Here is a 20,693-nt window from a genome sequence, read left to right on the forward strand (position 1 = left end):
TGTATCTTCTTATTGCAAGTCTGCGCATATGACTTCATGAAAGGCCTTTTGTTGGGAAATTGCATTGTGATACCTAGACGTTAGATGGCGCCCAGTGCACATCCAAAGCACTCATGAAAAACAGACAAAGATGGCACACCTATTTTCGCGTAATCTTACTTTTGTTGACCGTTTCTTCTAGTTTCTTCAGCGACCAGTCGCCTTTGTGTTAGGAAGGCCAATGAGTGTCATTTAGGCTATCGTTCCTCAAATAATCACTTGAAAGCAGCCTAATAATGCCCAATTATTAGTAACCCAGTCCACTTTTGAAGCATACAACAAGAAAAAATTGTTCAAATTCACTACATTTTCTTTATTGTCCCTTGGCCTAATCTTTTCCATAGATAACCAAATAAACGATGTTATGCCACATTTACGCCTTCATCTACAAGCTACATTTTGTCAGAAACTTCAGTGCTGAAAACTGATACTTAGTAGCAAGTATGTGTGGAGGAGGAACCACTATTCATCGGTAAGGTTAGGATTGCAACCTGTCAGTTTTTGTGGCAAGCGAATGTGGTTTCCGGGTGTCCATGGGTCTGTTAAACTACAGCAAGGGATTTTAAACGAAGAATAGGTTACTGTAAGTAACGCTGTTCAGTCCAACGGGGCGTGCATTCCGTTCGTGTGGTAAATATTTGCTTGGCGACAACAACTGCGTGTTTCAGTGAACTGCTCCTCCGTCGTTTTCCTGATATTTTCCCGAACGGGTATATGAAACTACGAGTGTTTTGTTGCCCCTTCACATTGGAAAGATAGATGCTGCTAAGATGGCAAACAAGGTACGTATGATACTTGGCATTAGGCTACTCTTTTATAGCCTACTATACCAAAACAGCATTATAGGTGAACATATTTGTTTAGCTGTGAAGTTACTCCCCTGAATAGCAATAGTCTACCTGAAGAGGTTATAGTGACAGAAACCCAAGAGTTGAAACATAATTTATCTGTCCCTGAAGAATGTTTGTTTGTGTCTCTTACTGTAGTGTTGCTGTTTCTGTTTCAGTGTATTGCAAAGATAAAATAAATGTGAGCGTTGTGCTCTTGTGACTGTGTTGTAAACATGACTGTTATGGTATGTTGTGATGGAGTTGGTAACGTAGTAGAGGAGGCCAACGCATTGAGAAACGTCATTTTGCCACAACAGTAGTGAGAAGAAGGCTATTTGTAGTCTCCTGTGCGTGTTGATTTAGGGACATGTGCTGAATTGTAGGACAATATAGACATAAGCCATAACCTAAGGTTTACTTTGTGGGTGGATAGGCAAGGTAATGAAGTAGATATCCTTCAAAAACATCCTTATAGTGTAGCAACTTTTTACTTAATACCATGGGTTGACCCAGCTACATGACACACACTTTAGCCCTTCGTGACCAACATACATAAGTATGAGACTAACTATCTACAACTATAAGGCCTACAGGATTTTCCAACCTGTCATGTAAAGGCGTCTTTTTTAATCAACTTTTATATCAAGTTCATAACGCCTATGCAAGGTTGTTTTTTGTTTACAAAAGCTTATGACAGCTTCTCATTTGGAATTGGCCAGCATGACATGCCAGGATGACAAAACATTTTCTAGACAATCAGCACCCATGGTACCCTACAATACTTATCCCATCATCAGTAGCCTAATGTTAGTCTGACATATTAGAACTGTGCTTAGTCACTTCTGCAGTTATCATGACAAGCCATTCCAACCAAACCAAATGTTACAAAAATACTTTATGTCAACAGAAACTTATGTTTGTCCCTCTGATAGTTATCAGGACAGCCAGTCTATAGCTTTTCCAAGTTATAGTAAAGTTTTGAGTAAAGATTAGTTTTGAGTGTTGCATGTTGTCTGAAGCCACTTCAGTTAAAACAGTGTCAACTGATCTCTTTTGAAGATATTGTTGGGAATGTCCCAAACAATACCCAACCAATTAAATTAGGCCTATAGTGTGTGGTCTGGATGGCCAATGAGAGTGTGTTAATATGTCTTCACTTGACCACAACATCAAAATTAGTTTGTTGATTTACCAACAGCTCAGTGAAACATACTTCAAAAAGTGGCTAATTGTCACCCATTGTTGCCTCAATCTTTCTGGCTCCACACAGATACATGTATGTATGTCATGGCCCAAACATAGTTTGTATTTCTACGAGAAAGACACTCACTTCATCGCAGGCATCCTTACTATTATGCCTCGCATTTAATCCTAAAAGCCTAGACATGCCTGAACACTGGTGTGTCGTTTTCATGCTGTGATTTTTGCTGAACAGGAAAAGGAAACGGTCTGTCAGGAACAGAGTGGTAAAGACAAACCGCTCAAGGATAGTCCCCTCATTGTCTCCTCAGTGCAAGACCCCACTACAGTACATAAAATATGTGTGTAAAATGAGTGCTTCTGTTGGTTGTTTTGTGTAGCAAGAGGAATTCCACACTGTAGGGTTACGGCCTCTCTTTCTCTCTTTCTCTTTTTCACACTCCCTCTCACTCTCATTCTGTTTTATTTACTCTCTGCTGTGCCCCCATGCCAGAAGCAATGTTTTCTGTTGGTGTAAATGCATCCAGGTCGACTTGTTTGTCCTGTCATGGTGTCGCAACAGCTGTGGTTTTCCCTGCTCTGCACAGACATTCTGAAGAAATCAACTTTGTTGTAATTATGTTAGTGGAAGATCACATGTTGCACCTCAGACCTCTACAATAAGGTGTCGGTCGCATGCCACCTTCCAATCTGTGTTTTGTTCTGTATTGTTGGGAATGTGGTGTATTGCTCATAAAACTCATAGTGCTTCACAATAGTGTATTTTTCTTTCATTGAAATGTATTTTTATAGGGACAGGTCTGTGTGAGTTTACTGAACTTATAAACATAACATACTAACGGTGGATTAACATGTTTCTTCTGTATTTGTATAGGCGCAGGTTTTGTATGAGTTTATAGCTGAAGCAGGTAACAATGAACTTTCTGTGAGAGAAGGAGAGACCATCACAATCATAAACCAGGTAAAAGATTAATGCATTTTTGATTAATCTGTTGATTATTTTCTCAATTAATCAATTACAGTGATGGCCAAAAGTATTGGCAACCATGCTAAAGTTGACTGAAAAGAGGAATATAAAATCATCTTTTGGAAATTGATCTTAATGCCTTAAGTGAAAAATTGGGAAATATCTAACCTTTAAGGACACCAATTTTCTTAGTGAATGAATAATATATCATAAATAAATAAATGTTCTTCCTTAAAATACAGGGGTCATAAGTATTCCCACCCCTATGTTAAATTCCCATAGAGACAGGCAGATTTTTATTTTTAAAGGCCAGTTATTTAATGGATCCAGAATACTGTGCATCCTGATAAAGTTACCTTGGCCTTTGGAATTAAAATAGCCCCACTTCATCACATACCCTTCACCATACCTAGAGATTGGCATGGGTGTCATGGGTGGGGCTATTTTAATTCCAAAGGCCAAGGTAACTTTATCAGGATGCACAGTATTCTGGAATCATGAAATAACTGGCCTTTAAAAAAAAAAAAAAAATTCACTTAAGGCATTAAGATCAATTTCCAAAAGTTCAGTCAACTTTAGCATGGGTGACAATACTTTTGACCATCACTGTAGTTATTCGGGGTACACTGTCAGATAAAGTTTATCAGTATTTCCCAAACTGCAAAATGATGTCCTTAAATGTCTTATTCTGTCTACATATCAAAGTGGTTCAGTTTACAACCACAAAGGAGCAAACAACCCAGAAACTATGATTAAGAAGCTGACTTTTCATACTAATTACACCGATCGATCTATCAGTCCATTTCATAGTCGAGTGTTTAATCCATTAATTATAGCAGGTTTAATTACATGTAGTTTCCTGTGTCCCTTTATGCTCTTTACTGCGATAAGAAGTTTCTCAATCAATAGGAAACTACAGTATGTCTATGTATGAAAACATTGTCTGCATTCAGTATAGAATAGTCCCATATGCAAATACATGCGTTCACTGTGCCTTTCCATGCTTATCTGTGACTGCATGTTTTCCTGCAGTGTTCACTTCTGAGTGACCTAGATTTCTCTGCGCTTATACAGTCTACCATATCACAGCAGGATGTAGCATTCCTCTCAACTATGACTAACTATTATTTTAGTTATGTAGTGTTATAAAGTTATAAATTGATGTTGTTTATTCTTTGCATTATCCTTTACAAAAAGTCCTTTCATATCTCTTTCCAAGAATGTAGGTGGTGGTTGGATAGAAGCTCAGAACTCAAACGGGGATGTGGGTCTTGTCCCGGAAGATTACATAGAGGTAGGAGAAAAAGAGTCAGCCAGAGAGAACTGTAGCAGTGTTGTGTCAGTACTGCCCATTGTGACTCTTCATGCAAACTATTTGAAAAATGTCTCTGTTGATTAATATATCTGAACAAAGTGAGTCTGCTTTCTCAGAATTGTGACTGTGTACTTGCCATGAAATTATTTTACCAGCAAGGAGACACATTTCTATGTCATTTAAATACTTTTAAAATAAGCTGTCTTTAGAACAAGTGGTGACTTTAGGCCAAAGCAGACATCCACAGCAAGTGTGTCATCGGTCACAAATTAAGAAAGGCCTTGCAGTATTGTGACAGGGGTGTCGCCGATACATCATTGCACTCTCGATCAGATCTGAGACTCTGATCTGGCATTTAATCTGCAGGGAAACTTGGCAGGATTTCCCCCTCTGCTGGAGAAATTGTGCATTATGCTATTTCAAACTGTGGGAAAAGGTAACGATAAAGCACATGGATTTGTTTACAAGCTAGCGAACGGTTAGCATAAGTTTGGCAGAACTATGTGGATGTTACAAGGTAAGAAACACGATTTAAAGCGAGTTTCTTGTTTCTCACTTCTCTTTCGGGACGGTAAGTCTCAATGTTGCAAGGTTGGTTTTCCGCCTGGGGACGCTAGGCGCAGCGGGGAAAGTCACCATTTTCACCGGAACAGGTCATTTAACCATCCGAATGATTTCTAAACGGGTTTATTACGTTGACATAGTTGCCAAGTACCCCTTTAATCTGCCAGCTCTGGGCTAGATCAGGAGCACATATACATCAGAATAACATGACATCTGCCTCTGTTAGTGCTATGAGTATTTCACCAAACTTGTATATATTAGGCAAAGAAAAAAAAACATTGTACAATCATGTACAATCATCACCATCACTATGAATCAGATTCTATCGGTATTGTGATGTATTGGGATGGCCTGAGACAGATGGTTTCCTCTTTTCAGAACTGATTTGTTGCTCCAAAGGGAGTAGGGGAGGTGTTCTACAGAGCGCTTCGAGACGGTGTCAGTTGCTAACGGCACTAAGCAACTTGAACTGAAATTGAATTGCATTGAATGCATCTATCCATCTGTCTCTTAGTCCTCCTCATTGCACATCAATCCTCTGTGTAGTAAGCAAAGAAACATCTGTCCATGGAAGAATGCAAAGTCACCATCACTGTGTGGAGCAGATGTTATTGATTATGGCTGCAGAATGGAGGCTGTGGGCCCCCGACACACATGCTTCCAACTCATAACAGATTGTTCCCTCATGCTCCAAGAGCAAGCAACGCTTGCTGTGTCTTTCAGAGCTCTGGCAATCTCAGGCTAAAGCACTTCGCCCATGTTAGGAAGTTCTATTTTAAAATCAGAGCTCTTTGTATTGTAGAGTCTATATTTTAGGAGGTTTAAAGTGTTCTGTGTGTGTAATATATATATATATATATATATATATATATATATATATATATATATATATATATATATATATATATATATATATTCTTTTCTATATATTAATATTCTGTTAACTAAATATATAATGTTTACTAAATGTATAATGTTGTGGAGGGTGCTAACCTCTTTCTCCCTTTTTCCTCTCCCCCACCCCAGGTGAACTCTAGTGCAGCTCCCAGTGCACAGCAAACACAAGCCACAATAGGATCCTATGATGCTCACAGCTCTGAACCAGCACACACTCAGGTACAGATGCAGATTCCGGCCCAGCAGCTCAGCAAGCACAATCTTTGATTTATGAGGATATCGGTTAAGTCCCTGCATTGATTCTGGTCCCTGTTTGGTACGATGTGTATTTGCCCTTATAGAGATATCCACGCAAATCTTGCCTGCTTACATGGAATACCATCAAGGGCCTTCACATACAACAAAAGCCTGTGTTGCTTGGTATCAAATAGGCTTTTCAGATGTCTTTGCATGACATCCTGTCTGTGGTTCACTCTGTGTTGTGTAGTGTGCAGCTGCAAGCTTGAGATTAGGTTTCTGGTTGTCTTGGGAAAAGATTAGATGCTATTTGTCATCATATACCCCAAATCCTCCACCTTCTTGTTGCCTCACGGTGTGTTGTTCATCGGCTGGCCTTGTGTATCTGAAGTCAGTGTGGGCATAATGAGACTGGGCCACTGTGTGCTCAGCTATTGTCGTCCTCTGTTTCATGCCAAATCAAATGAGAATGATCGCAAATAGGCCTCATTATGGATCTAGAGATGAGGGAATCCTGTCCAATGGCTTTCTTCTCTAGAGATCTGTCTGTCTGTGTGTGTGTGTGTGTGTGTGTGTGTGGGGGGGTGACTGAATGCACGCTGATTGTTGTTGAGCTGTACCCCTTGCTGAGGAGCCACTGACATCTGAACGCCATCAGCGAGCAGGATTTGCAGTGATCTGCTCTTGCTCTATTTTTTTCCTAATTCACTATCACAGTGGCCCATTTTTGCTCTGTGTTTACTGCTGAGTCAAAGTGAAGAGGAGAAGTGGAAAACTAAATGTAGTCCTGTAACATTACCATTCCTGGGTTTTGCTGGGGAAGCTACATGACAATATGTTTCTGTATGCACACATTGTTTGTGTGTACTGCATCTGGATGTCCCTTTGTCAAGGAAATGTCATGTCTCTGTTGTAAAACATACTGTACAATACACATGCATGCTAGTGGCTAGTGTGGTGGTCCTCTAGTCAGTGTGCGGCAGTGGCTGTATCTTGCAGCTGGCTAGGCCATTGGGAAACCCCAGTAAAATTGCATGACATGCATTCGAGCGCAAAAGCAGTAAATACTTCACTATTCCCAGCAGAGAGAAGTCCTTGTGTATAGATTAGTGGAAAGGGCTATCCTAGGGCTCCCTAGTTCTTGAATCATTATGGAAATGTGAAAGTGAACATAATGTGAACATAATGTGAAAGTCAACAGAAGTGAATGACCCTAAGACCCACATGCATTATCCCCAGTTAGCTCTCTAGGCATTGTATGTATGGCTGTTTACCATTCCATTTGGGAAATACTTGAATGTAATGGGCAAGCATTATCTAGTGAATTATTTTAGTGTTAAAATGTATTATGTAATACATGTATGGCCACAGTCTGAAAATTAACCTGTTATGAACATTTTTTTAACCATTGCCAATAATAAGAACGTAATCTGTAAGCTCAACCTAATATGCACAAGAACAGTGATCACAAAGCCTAATGATACAGTTTCATTCCTTGAGCTGTTATATTGACTAGAAATGGAAAAAAGAAAGAAGAAATACATACAATAAAATAAAGACGCTGTAGATAAATCAAAATACTCTCCTAGTGGTGTAAGATGAGTTGACCTTGTAGATGGATACCAGTGCCTTACAAATGGAAAAATATGGTCTGTGAAAGAGAGGGGACTCTGGTAAAAAAAAGAGGACTCTGGTAAACCGTTCCATAAGGGTTTTGTAAGGTCTTGGCTCTCTGGGAAAATATCATCTGTCGCACATAGTCAGATTCCTCCCCCAGAAGGAGTGGTGGCGTTGGGTCCGTGCAGCCCAGAGAGACAGCACTCACATGCAGTGGAGTGTGGGAAAGAGCTATGTGTAACTCACAGGGTTTCCATAACTCATGGAATTTCTGGAATATCATGGAATTTTGGAAAGTCTATTCCAGACATCATTGTTGGGGAAAAGTCATGGAATATCAGGGAATTTTGTTGTAGCAGTTTCAAATCTTCTTGCAAAAATACATTAATAGAAATAAATTTCCACGCAGGATTGGTTATATCTAGTTATTAGCTTTACTGCTTGCTTGAGTAGTTGTGGTTAGCCCAACTTTGTTTATTCAATGCCCATTCATCTTCCGTGCAAAAAAGTAAAAGATTATTGAACGCTACATGGCTGCTCTGAAATCTTTGGTCATTATATTGTACCATTCATTATATTGTAGGTCATGGAATTGTACATTTGACTTAGAGTGGGAACCCTGAACTCTGACTTGCTATGTTCATTTCACACTTACAGAAGAGCCACAGCCAAGTGTACAATACGTTGCACACATGGACATGGTCATGATGCGTACCAAAAGCTTTGTGGGTGTCTGGTTGAGGGTCAGATGGTTGGTTTCAGGCTCATGTAAAGTATTCCCCTTACAGTCTACTGACAGGATGTATCCTATTCCTGATGACGGGCTGTCAAGTGCATGGGCAGTATAAGCACAATTCTGTCTGAGATAAGCTTGTGGTCTTTGACTATGGCCTGTGGTCTTTGACTGGCCTGTGGTTTTTGACTTTGGCCTGTGGTCTTTGACTGGCCTGTGGTCTTTGACTTTGGCCTGTGGTCTTTGACTCTGGCCTGTGGTCTTTGACTCTGGCCTGTGGTCTTTGACTCTTGCCTGTGGTCTTTGACTTTGGCCTGTGGTTTCTGACTTTGGCCTGCCGATTCATCCTCAGCTTTTCTGCTCTCACTGTGTCTTCTGGCACGAGTGCAGCTCTCAACCTCTTTCTCCGTAGACAGGAAGACTGTGACAGGGCCGCACACTTGTAGGAAATGTCTCTCTCAGGAATGGCCAAAACCCATTTTTTCAGCCATCCTCAGAACCATATGCATGGCAAAGCATTGCAGCTAGATTTATGACCTCTACTATCTCAGCAGAGAGAAAGCCAGCTGAAGTTTTTGTGAATGGGAATGGTATAGTTTTTTGTCGGAAATGTTTCTGAATCTGAGGAATGGCCAAAGACCCTCAGCAGAAATCCATTGCCTCTCAGAGTCCTATAAATGGCAAAGCATTGCATTGATTTTTTTTAGTCAAGTTTGCTCCACCACTAAACTAGAAACCAGAGGCATGACTCACCAGTTATGGAAAGAGAAATGGAAATGCTCTCTCAGGCAGTCGCATCAGGAGTCCTCATTTTAAGGAGCTTCAAGGTTGCACACATCAATGAGAGATGGGCCATTACAGACACATCCCTCCCACTGATAGTCGTCTGAAGAGGGGACTTAAGAGCCACGTCGTATTTAGTCTTCGGAGGAATGAGCCACCACACATCCCTGCCTAATGCCCATTCTCTGATGAAGTGCAGAGCCTGTGGTAATGTTTCTGTGCTCATAGGCCATTTGCAGACTGCCGGAAAAAAAGACTGTTGTAATTGACATCTTTACGTGACCGAACATAGTAAATGTTCTCGACAGGAACTTTTCCATGTAAGAGAACCTTGTCTCATGTATGTGGTGTAGTCAGCTCCCAAGGCCAGAAAAATAAAAGTTTGAGAGAGTTTAAACTATACAAACTACCATGTTAGCCTGCTAGTCTGTTGCACATTTGATTGCTTTGTGTTGACTTGTCTTAACATTTGCAGGGAACAAATGGCAGTGACCCTTGGTCTTCCTCAGCATGGACAGGCAATAACAGTCCCCCTGGGAATTGGGACTATGGTGGACAACAACAAACACCCGCCTTCCAACAGCAGGGTAAACTTTCGCTGTTTTACGCCCTTTTATTGCACCCTTTGCATGACTTGTTTTTGAAATTAAAAAAAGACACAACAAAACAAAAACATAAACACAAAAAACACAACTGAACTAAAAACCGAAAGGCAAACATTGACACCCAGCTCAGTGTTGGCAGCTTTTTTCAAATTGGACTCATTCAGCCCTCTGTGTTCTCGGCCACTCTCCGCTCTCGGGGCGGAAGAATTTTCAAGGCGCTCACAACTCATGTGGTCCTGCAGACAGACTAGCCCCTCTCTCTGGCCCCTCTCAAAAAAAAAAAAAAAAAAAAAAAAAAAGACGGCCAGCAAGAAAAGGGGCACTCTCCCTCTCCAACGCAGTGAATCTCATCAGTGTCTGTCCGGCGCCCGAGAGCCATGGCTACTGTGGCTGTAGATTAGACAGGGGTCAGTGGGAGTCAGTGAATGAAGATGGGTCGGGGCCACCGAGGGGGAGACTGTGCCGAGACACTGGGCACACAGAGAAGCTCAGAGTTTAGAAAACAAACATTCATTCCACACAGCACTCATTTCACACCATACTGACCTTTTGAAGTAAGCGGTGGAAAAAATCATGTTCATACTGGGATGTTTTGCTACCGCTTGAGATTATACCCGTGTGTATTTCTTTGTCTATAAATGGTCATCATAATATTTATGTATGTGCCATGCACACTGAAATATATAAACACTTAAAAACATGGTTGTGTGTTTAAAGTAAGGCTATTATTACATTATTTTTAATATGCTGCCACAATGGATCTTTCAATTATTGAGGAAGACGATTTCAAGACAATCCGGGTAATTTGTAAATCTAGACAAATTATGGAGGCTTTTACTTTCTCGTTAATCAGAGCAAGGTAAATAGCAGCAGCCTATTATATATTGTAAATGTCTTGTCTTGTTCTGCCTATTATAAATATATATATATATATATATATATATATATATATATATATATATATATATATATATATATATATATATATATATATATATAATTATTGTATTTTATATAAAACTACAGCAATAATAATTTACTATAATAATTTACATTTATTTTTGTATTATACAATAGAAAAAAATCATGTACATGCATAAAGTTGCTTACATTATTTTTAGGCTAGGTGAACTAAACTAGCTTTGGGTGTCTGTGTATATTCTGACCATTTACTACACTGCACTACGGGCCACTGCGGGCCATGAGACCTGAGATACTGCTCTTGTAAGTCTCATCCTGACTGTGTGTGTGTGTGTGTGTGTGTTTACGTGGGTATGTTTCACAGGGTCCTTAGATGACGACGAGTGGGATGATGAATCTGATGATGGCAGGTCAGCCGGTGGCTACTCCCAGGCAGAGGATGGGGGCGCCACACAGAGAGGGGGTACCTCACACCCCTCCATGAAAATCTCCCTCAACAAGTGAGGCTAACAGAACCACACCACTCGCAGTTTGGCAATAACATTCAGTGATGTTGCATACACTTGTATTCAAGCGATAATTATGATTGGAATTAGGATTTTTCAGTAGCTATACTGTAGGTGTGTAGATTTGAACAAAATCTGTTTTTTGGTGCTGGGCTGGTGGGTGCCGTATTTCCCCCACTCACTCGGCACATCAACGGTTAGACCGAGAATTCTCGTTGGGAAATCAAAATCCCACTGGAGCTCCAAGCAGATTTGTACACGCAGCTTTACAACACTGTTTACAGCTTCGAGTCACTGTACAATGTCATTTTTGGTACATAGCTAATTTACATACACTTATGGGATGGGTGCATGCGTTTCTTTAGGAATCCGCTGTCTTGGTTTGTATAGAAATGAGTATTATGTGTCACATACACGTAAAAGGGTGAAAATAGTGCACGGGCGTAAATAGGTGACTTTCCGATATATGGGTAATCTTTAAAAAAAAGAAAAAGGTTGTGCTTGCGCCTTGTAAAGTACGTTGTGTTGTAAATGGTGCAATATAAATATTGAAATGAAAAAATATTTTGACCAGTCAAGAAAGTGCTGAAACCTGCCTGGTTTTTCTCCAGCCTTTGTGGCCATCTTTCATGAAGTCTTCTTTCATGTGTGTTGCAGGTTTCCCTTTTCAAAGACCCCAAATCCAGAGGTCTACCTTCTTGGAAAACTTCCCAACAAAGGAAAAGAAAGATTATCGATATTTGTAAGAAATGCTTGGCGGCCACCTGCTGTAACATAATTTACACACTTTGCATAAGCTCTGCTTTCTGATGAATTCTAATAAATATGCAGTGATGTGGACTTCTGAATGTCTTGTCTTCCATGTCCAGATGGGAGAGGTGGGTCCTGTGTGGCTGTATCCTCAAACACCTCTGGACTGCATCGTTGCAGATCCCAAAAAGGGCACCAAAATGTACGGCTTGAAGAGTTACATTGAATATCAAATCACACCAAGTGTAAGTCAGACATTGCTTATTGGTGGCATACTTGATGTATTTAACTAATTTTCCAGAATACAGCCCAAGTATGTTTATATGCGAAGTTGTTTGTGAATGAATATATGAATTTCCTTTATGTTGCTCTGTCCTTTATGTAGACCACAAACAGAGCTGTCAACCACAGATACAAACACTTTGACTGGCTGTATGAGAGACTACTGGAAAAGTTTGGCTCAGCAATCCCGATCCCCTGTCTGCCAGACAAGCAGATCACAGGTCTGTCACAGCTACAGAAGCTGTTTGTTTGGTGCATATTTTTGTCAATTGTTTAAAGATATCAAAGCATTTTGTTGCAGGGGAATAGTAAAAAGATGCTCATTCAATGTACAGTGGCAAGAAAAAGTATGTGAACCCATGCCAAAGTTGACTAAAAAGAGGAATACAAATTGATCTTAATACCTTAATTAAAAAAATGAGGAAAAATCCAACCTTTAAGGACACCAGTTTTCTGCCTCTATGGGAATTTAACATAGGAGTTCATATACCTATGCCTCCTGTATTCTAAAGAACATTTATTTATTTATTTATTTATTTATTTACGAAACATTATTCATTCATAAAGAAAATTGGTGTCATTTTTTAATTAAGGCAATTTCCAAAAAAAACATTGTTACTCTTTTTAGTAAACTTTAGCATGGGTTCACATACTTTTTCCTGCCACTGTATATGTGAAGTCTACATAAAATAGCCATAGCATTTTTTGGATTGTTTTGAAAGCCTGATGCTGAGGTATATCTACTATTGCATAACTCGAACTATTGTAAGTCATTGCCCGGTGCCAACCACACAAACTAGGTATGCAAACTGCCCTGTTCTGTCTGTGTGTGCCCAGGGCGCTTTGACGATGACTTTATTAAGATTCGAATGGAGCGCCTGCAGGGCTGGATGAGCAGGATGTGTCGGCATCCTGTCGTCTGCGAGAGCGAAGTCTTCCAGCTTTTTGTCAACTACAAGGATGAGAGGGTAATGTCGCTTATATAATGTTGCAGAAGGATTTATCAAGCTATTGATCATGTAGAATTACAGAGCAAAATATAAGGCAGGCACATAGATTTTGTCGCATTGTGTGTTGGTGGTTTTGCCTTTGCCTCTGGTGGCATTTTTTTTTCAAAGCTGAAAAAATAATGGACAACTACAGCTGTTTCAAGTATTTGATTGTTTAAGTGAATGTATAGTGATAGTCTCTTGATATCTTGAAAGCTGTTTCAGTTGACTTAATAAAAAAATGAAAAAGCAGTTATTTCCGTAGTACTTTACATCAATGTTAACAGATTGAATGCTGATATTTTGGTTTGAAGTCTCGTGAATTCATCTCTGTTTTGATTTAGGATTGGAAAGTGGGGAAGAGGAAAGCAGAGAAAGACGAAACCATGGGCGTGATGATCTTCTCCACAATAGAGCCCGAGGCACCCGATCTGGATCCCATAGAAGTGTCAGTGACCTCCAACCCCATTTATCTATCACTGGTCCCACCTGTGCACTTTTCCTGACTTAAAGCAGGTGTAACGGTGATGCTTAACCACTCTCGGGGCTTAAGCACCACCTCATGAGTAAGGCACTGTAGCAAACACAGTTGCTGCATACTATGTATGCCATGCTTTCTGGCTAAAATGCTAATGTTACAAGAAACTTGTGGTAGATTCTAACTGACTATCGTGAGGACTGATATTGCATTCTAACTGCGGTGGGTGTGCAGGTTTCCCTTATCTCTTTGCACAGCTCCTGTGAAGATCCTCTGAAGTTTTCTTTTTCTCTTCCTTATTTATCACAGTGAACAGAAATGTGACATGTACAGCCGTTTCACAAAATCCATGGACGATGGAGTCAAAGACCTGCTCAACGTTGGGCACTTACATTGGAAGAGGTGTACAGGGCGTAAGTATCCATTACAGGCTTGCTTTATTTCATGAAGTAAACATCAGCATTAAACTAAACTTTTGTTGTCACTTTGTGTCCTCAAGCTCTACAGAAAGAATACCAAAAAATTGGGAAAGCGTTTCAGAACCTTTCCAACGTTTTCACTACCAGTGGATATACAGGTAATGTATGCACACAGACACTGTTGTCAGACAAAAACATCTTTTAAGACTCTTTTGTAGTATGTGCTCTAAAGAAAAAGTACACTTAGTGTTTTCCTTTTTTTGCACACAGGAGAAACCACACTCACAGAAGCATTAACTGCAACAGGAAGAACCTATGAAGAAATTGCAGAAATCGTGGCATCACAGGTAACAGAATGTACAGCATTATTATGACCGCCGCGCAGCGGAGCGGCGGTCATATAGGTTTAGTCAGATTTTTTTTTTTTTTTTTTTTTTTTTTTTTTTTTCTTTTTCGCATGTCCAAATTTCCGTCAATGATTCCCGGGACACTGAAAGACCGGGGTAGACAAAACTTGGTGGGCATGTAACCCCACATGGATAGCATGGAACCATCGTTTTTCGTTTTCATCTGCAGCCCCCCCGCTGGACTGGACCCCCCGAAAGGAGTGTAGGGCAGACACAGTTCTCTGTGAATCTTTTATGGTATGTTGGTCTCAAGGGCCCACATCAACCTGGCTCATAATCACTCATTTGTGATTTGCCCCCGGTAAAAAATGAAAATCAGTAGGATTAAAAGAAAGCCAAAATAAATATTCATCATCATCATCATGGCTGCATTTTCAGTATTGGCGAGAAGTAGTCGTTTGTCCACTAGATGGCGATCGTTGCAGTGAGGCGTAATTTTGTTGGAAGTTAAAAGTGGGTTGGAAAAAACAATGGACGCTTCATACAAGGACTGTAATTTACGCAGCTTAACATCTAATAAGGATAGGACGATGTTCACATGAAGTGTAATTCCCATTTCTTCTTGAAGCCTAAATAAATCTGAGGATGTTTATCGGACATGCTTGGTTTTACTGCAGGAATGCGTTAATCTTGTAATATCAATAAGGACCTAGGTAATGTTACCGTTAGCGTTGGTTGAGTGATGGAGGCATTTGATTTATTGCATTTGTAGAAAACTATAAATGCGGTTATACCAAGCAAATGTATAGCAGCACTGTTTGTATCTTCGACTGTCATTTATTGCACGTGCTACAAAATCATTCTGTGCAATGGAAGATTTACCAACGTTACACCGGGTCTGATACAGTTTTGCCTATACATGCGTGAGACTGAGGCGCCTGTTTATTTTGTTTTAAGTGCGTGCAGGGTGTGAGAGGGGAATCGATGTGCTTTGATTACAGCTTGGTAGTTGTAGTCTGTGAAATTAAAAGCACGGTGTGTGAAGTATCCAAACAATGACACCTTCATTTCATTATGGCTGCTTTAGCAAAACACCTTAAGCTACTGTGTAGTGGGTCCCATTTAGAAGTGGCTACTTCATTCGCTTTTCCTTGACTCATGGAGCTGCGTGAATGTTATTACAACTTTTCGCCAACGATATGACAGTTTAAGTCCGCTTGATACTGTAAGGCGTAAGCCATTGGTTTCAAAGGAGATTTTATTTGTGTCGTTAGCATAGCCTATTGACAATTTATGTTGTCAATAGGCCTACCTTATAATCCTACCTGTAGCTTAGGGAAGCTAACAGCTTTCTATTAGGATCTAGTTTGTTAGTTACCGTTTTGTCATAACTCCCTGATGCATTTTTGCATTTAGAATAGCCAGAGCGTGTAGGCTATATCTCAATCGGAAAATTAAACAATATCGGGTGCCTATGGACTAGGCTGGGTGAACCCAGCCTGATCTGCCGCTATTTATTTTTTGATTTCTTAAAAGATTGAGCTTGGTCTGATGAAAGCCAGACTAGCCATGGACCTCAGTTAAACAATGCAAGGGAACATGAATCAGCCTATATTTGCACTAACAATAACGGACAAAAGCTCTTCAACTTTGGCCCGTTAAAATGTGTATGAACAGTCTAGCGACGCATTTCATCAAGGCCCATTTGGACATGTCAGTTATTTGCACCACTGGTTAGATGTAAAACAGCATTTCGTTTCAGACTAGGCTACTGTTACTTAATTTGTGCATTAACAATAACGTTTCAGACTACTGTTACTTAATTTGTGCATTGACAATAAAGTATTACATGAACTAAAGATGACTAAAATCTTATGTAGAAGAAGAAACATTCACAAAAAATCCCTCCATCCAAAAATGACCTTTGTTTTTGATAGCTGTTGAAAACGGCATGGAACTGACAGAGATGTTTTTGTTTAAAAATACATAAAAAATAAATAAATAAATAAATAAATAAATAACATTATGCTGATACCTTTTGCTTTTCCCAAATACAATGTAGCCTACAGGTGTAAGTGACCTTTCATCAATCCAGTTGCAATGGATGAACTGTGATGAACTGCCCTACTTGTGATTGTTTAGAGATTTTAAAGGTTTTATAACAATTCTACATCTTTGGCTATTCTACAATCTATTCACCTTTTCAGCACCAGTAGGGTACTTTCTGTGCAGCCGCACACACACACTCAGGCATGCCAAACAAGCATACACAAAAGTTTCAAGAGTGGGGGATGGAGTAAAATATGGAGACAAATTGAAGTGTGATTTATTTTCGCAGAACGGATGTACAGGACTGAGCGGCGGTCATATTTTGTACCGCTATGCGGTACATCTAGTTATTTTCATGAATTTAACAGAAACCTATTATGTAGATCTTTCATATTTCTTCTCTTTGGTTATTCAGTTTCCTTCACAATACCAGTGTCATCAAACACACACCACACACACACACACACACACACACACACACACACACACACACACACACACACACACAGGCCCCATATTTCTGAGACCCCCCTATCTGCATCCTTTGTGCGGCCCCATGGCCTTGAACCCTTCGATGGCTGAAAACACACTCACTTCCTCCCTCTCATCGGATACTGCAGCCTGCTTCCTCACTTCCTCCCCTGATACCTTAAACCCTGACACAACACGGGTGCAGCTCCACCAGCCTCTATTTTTAAATATATTTTATCGCTGAGGTTTTTGAGGAACAAAACAGACACATCCTAAAGAGGACTGCATGTTTGATATTGTTGTCATCTTATCACAGCCCAAGCAAGATCTGCATTTCCTTCTGGAAACAAACAGTGAATACAAAGGCTTGCTGGGCTGCTTCCCAGACACCATAGGAGTCCATAAGGTACAGTAGAAAGCACACACCCACTTCTGTCAAGTATGTGTGGCACTTAACACTGTTTTGTAACATTCATCATTATTGCTGAAGAGGCCCAGTTGGATCATTTTCTTTAGCAATTGGTTTTGTAGAGCAAATACAATAAGATACGTACAAGATCTACGATCTATACACACAAGATATGTACACTTCAAGCTACTGTTGGCTTCAATCAGGTCGGTGTACAGTATATAAATGCAGAAGAATCCTATCAGAAGTTGGTGTTATTTAGATTTAATCTCATCAGTGAGAAACCAGTGTATGATATTGATATGTCTCTGCAGGCAGCCATTGAGAAATGGAAGGAGGCAGACCGTCTGGTGGCCATGAACAAAATCAACCACCAGGACAAACTTACTATGGCTAAGCGCCTGAGCACCATGTCCTATTCGCTGCAGGGTAAGTCACACTACACTGTTAGCACTCTGCTAAATACCCCAGAGGTCATACACTCTCTACAGTCTAAAGTGGCCTTTTAAAGGATCAGTGTTTCTTAACTGGTGGGTCGACCCAAAAGTGGGTTCGGAACCGTTCTGGGTGGGTCGCAGAGCTTGTGGTTAAAAATAAATAAAAAATTGCCAATTTAAAATGCTACCTTATCAGATCTAATATCGGACCTTTATTTTGATAAACTTCATTCGTAGCCTCAGTTATTGCCATGGACATAGACAATGTTTATGTGACAGGTCGTGTTAGACATAATTTTAGTGGTAAACACAAGTAAGCTGCTACTCTGATTATTTGAAGTAGCCTAGGCTTGGATATGGACAAAATAGAGCAGAAACCCCATTGTGTGGTGTGCAGTAGATGGCTGGCACATGAGAGCATGAAACCATCAAAACTACAATGCCACATGGAAACAAGGCACCCCAGTCAAAGTCATACCTGTCGAGTGCTTTGAAAGGTGACATCAAGAGTTGAAGACTTCACAAATGTAGGCTAATGCCAAACATCCGCATGTTCCAAAAAAGTAGGCCTACAGGCACTTTGCGTGTCTTACCATGTAGCTCACCATATCCATTGGCTTGAACGCTAAAATATGGGTCGCGACTTAATGAACATGGGAAATTGTGGGTCCCAAAGCCAGACCAGTTGAGAACCACTGCTCTACATATCACGATTCTAGTGGAAAGATGTGCGATATTTGAGCTCAACGAAGCAACATATTGTTTGGTATAATAGCGTATGGCTCTGTCTGAGCCACCTTGTTTGTTTCCCATTCATAAAGCCAGGACTCCAGATTAAAAAAAGACATAGACCAGACACAGACCACACTTTGCCTTTACGTGTCATATATCACAACAGTGTTTACATAACAGATCTTTTCATTGGCTTGATACCATTGTGGTTGGATGTGGATGTCTAACATAATTTCCCTCAAGGGATCAAAAGAGTATGTATACTTTACTTCCTGTTTCCATTACCTGTTGCTGTTGAAGCTCTGATGCCACATGTCAAGCGTGGTCATTCATTACCACAGTCATTATCACAAGACCTGCGTGCCATCTAGTGTTTTTCTCTAGTCACCTACCGTATAATTTGGTCGAGAGTGTGGTGTTGTTTCTCACCTGTGTGTGGTGTAACCCTAAACCTTTAACCTGGCATCTGTTTCCCCAGCCGAGATGAACCACTTCCATAGCAACCGTATCTATGACTACAACAGGGTCATGCGCCTCTACCTTGAGCAACAGGTCAAGTTCTATGAAACGGTAACGACTGCTTTATTGGACAGCAAATGTTAACTGTAATTGTGGAATAAAAACTTTGTTCCTTTTTTTATTGTGCATATTTCTTCATGCTTGGCCATTGTATGAATGTGTTTGTATAATCGCTTCCTCTGTGCCCTTTGTTGTGTTTTACTTTAGATTGCTGACAAACTGAGGCAGGCACTCGGTCAGTATGCCGATTTATGAAGACGCGTAACTCAACTTCCCGCGTAACTCAAGTGACTTTTCACTTTCAAACTAAAACTTCTTTTTAACATGACCAGAAATCTGTGCAATGCACCATTGCCTTTTCTCAGTGTGACGTGAGTCAGATGTTTAAAATAGATACATAAGCAAATGCACCTTTCTTGCAGACGAATTTGGTTTGACATTTCAAGGAACTGAACTTTGAAAAGAGGAACTGAGAGCAAACTGAGGATGCCATTGAGTTTTGCGCCTTGCCATCACATGAATACATGTCCATCCATCTAATAAACCATGTGTAGCATGTCCAGATGGTAATGTGGCATTTGGACAAATAATTAGTGTCTTAAAGCCATTAAACATTGCTGAGCCACCAGACAACATTAGAATTCAGTTCAAAGAGGCAACTAGTAACAGATATGTGTAACATACATGTACTTTCACCATCACCATGTTCAATTTCTCCTTCTGTGATCTCATTGGCAGTCATTTAAGTCTGCCTTCAGAGATGCAGTGCTGCTTCCTGCTCCTATCTCCATGTTTGTTGTAGATTCCATGGGCCCTGACTTAAATGATGGGCAAAGAAGTCTCTCAGTGAGCTAAGTGTCTTATGCATGAACACTGTGTGGTGTGGGCAAACACTGAGTTAACCCACTGATGTTTGATCTTAAGATCTTGCTCATCGTATTTAATTAGCAAAGGATTTTGCCTCGCAATTAAATTGCCATTAGTTCATCTGTAGGCCTTTTCAATTAGGGTCCTATGTCATTTCCACTGATTTAGGTCACTGAGGCTGGTCCTTATGGGGCATGTGACCAAATGCAAAACCCTTAATACCCTATGTCTTTAATGCATCTTTTTTATCCTGAAAGGGCTTTTATGTCATACACAGTTGGTTATGTAGCTGATAATCCAGATTCTACGTGAAAGTTCTCATTTTCATGTAAGATTTGGTGTCATTTCAACGTAATACTTATATTGTAAAGTCATCATATTCATCCTCATCTCAATACACATTACACTTAAATGAATGTAACTTTATATATTGTATGGAATAATAAATAATATCTATTTGTACTACTTTACCATGTGTGCAGGAGTACTTTGTTGTTGGTGTGTAAAGCTTTTGTTTCATATTTCACAGAGGTATACTAGGGCACAGTCTGATAGACTTTACAGGGAATCCAAAGAATCTTGTGAGTCTGGATGAGCAGGATGAAAAAGAGAGTGATTGGTGAGAGACAGTCTGGAGGAGGAAACAGCCAACTGGCGCTAAACAGGAAGGGAAGGAAATGAACAGCAGGTTTATCCAATGTCAACCTCTGGAGCAGATGTGTGTGTGTGT

At 40.2% G+C, this 20,693-nt stretch overlaps 1 protein-coding gene across 1 annotated transcript; it reads left to right on the forward strand.

Moving 5' to 3' along the window:
* Positions 1–435: 435 nt before the first annotated feature.
* Positions 436–20,433, forward strand: snx9a (sorting nexin 9a). Its single transcript, XM_048228346.1, has 18 exons — positions 436–821; positions 2,944–3,030; positions 4,256–4,330; positions 5,942–6,031; positions 9,658–9,769; positions 11,073–11,208; positions 11,872–11,956; positions 12,084–12,209; positions 12,350–12,467; positions 13,084–13,214; positions 13,580–13,683; positions 14,023–14,126; positions 14,213–14,290; positions 14,403–14,479; positions 17,316–17,405; positions 17,723–17,837; positions 19,056–19,147; positions 19,304–20,433. Exons 1-18 carry the CDS (start codon positions 810–812, stop codon positions 19,349–19,351), a joined length of 1,680 nt encoding a protein of 559 aa, XP_048084303.1. The 5' UTR covers positions 436–809; the 3' UTR covers positions 19,352–20,433.
* Positions 20,434–20,693: the final 260 nt, after the last annotated feature.

Source organism: Alosa alosa, chromosome 19, assembly GCF_017589495.1.
Source record: "Alosa alosa isolate M-15738 ecotype Scorff River chromosome 19, AALO_Geno_1.1, whole genome shotgun sequence".
Taxonomy (NCBI): Eukaryota; Metazoa; Chordata; class Actinopteri; order Clupeiformes; family Clupeidae; genus Alosa; species Alosa alosa.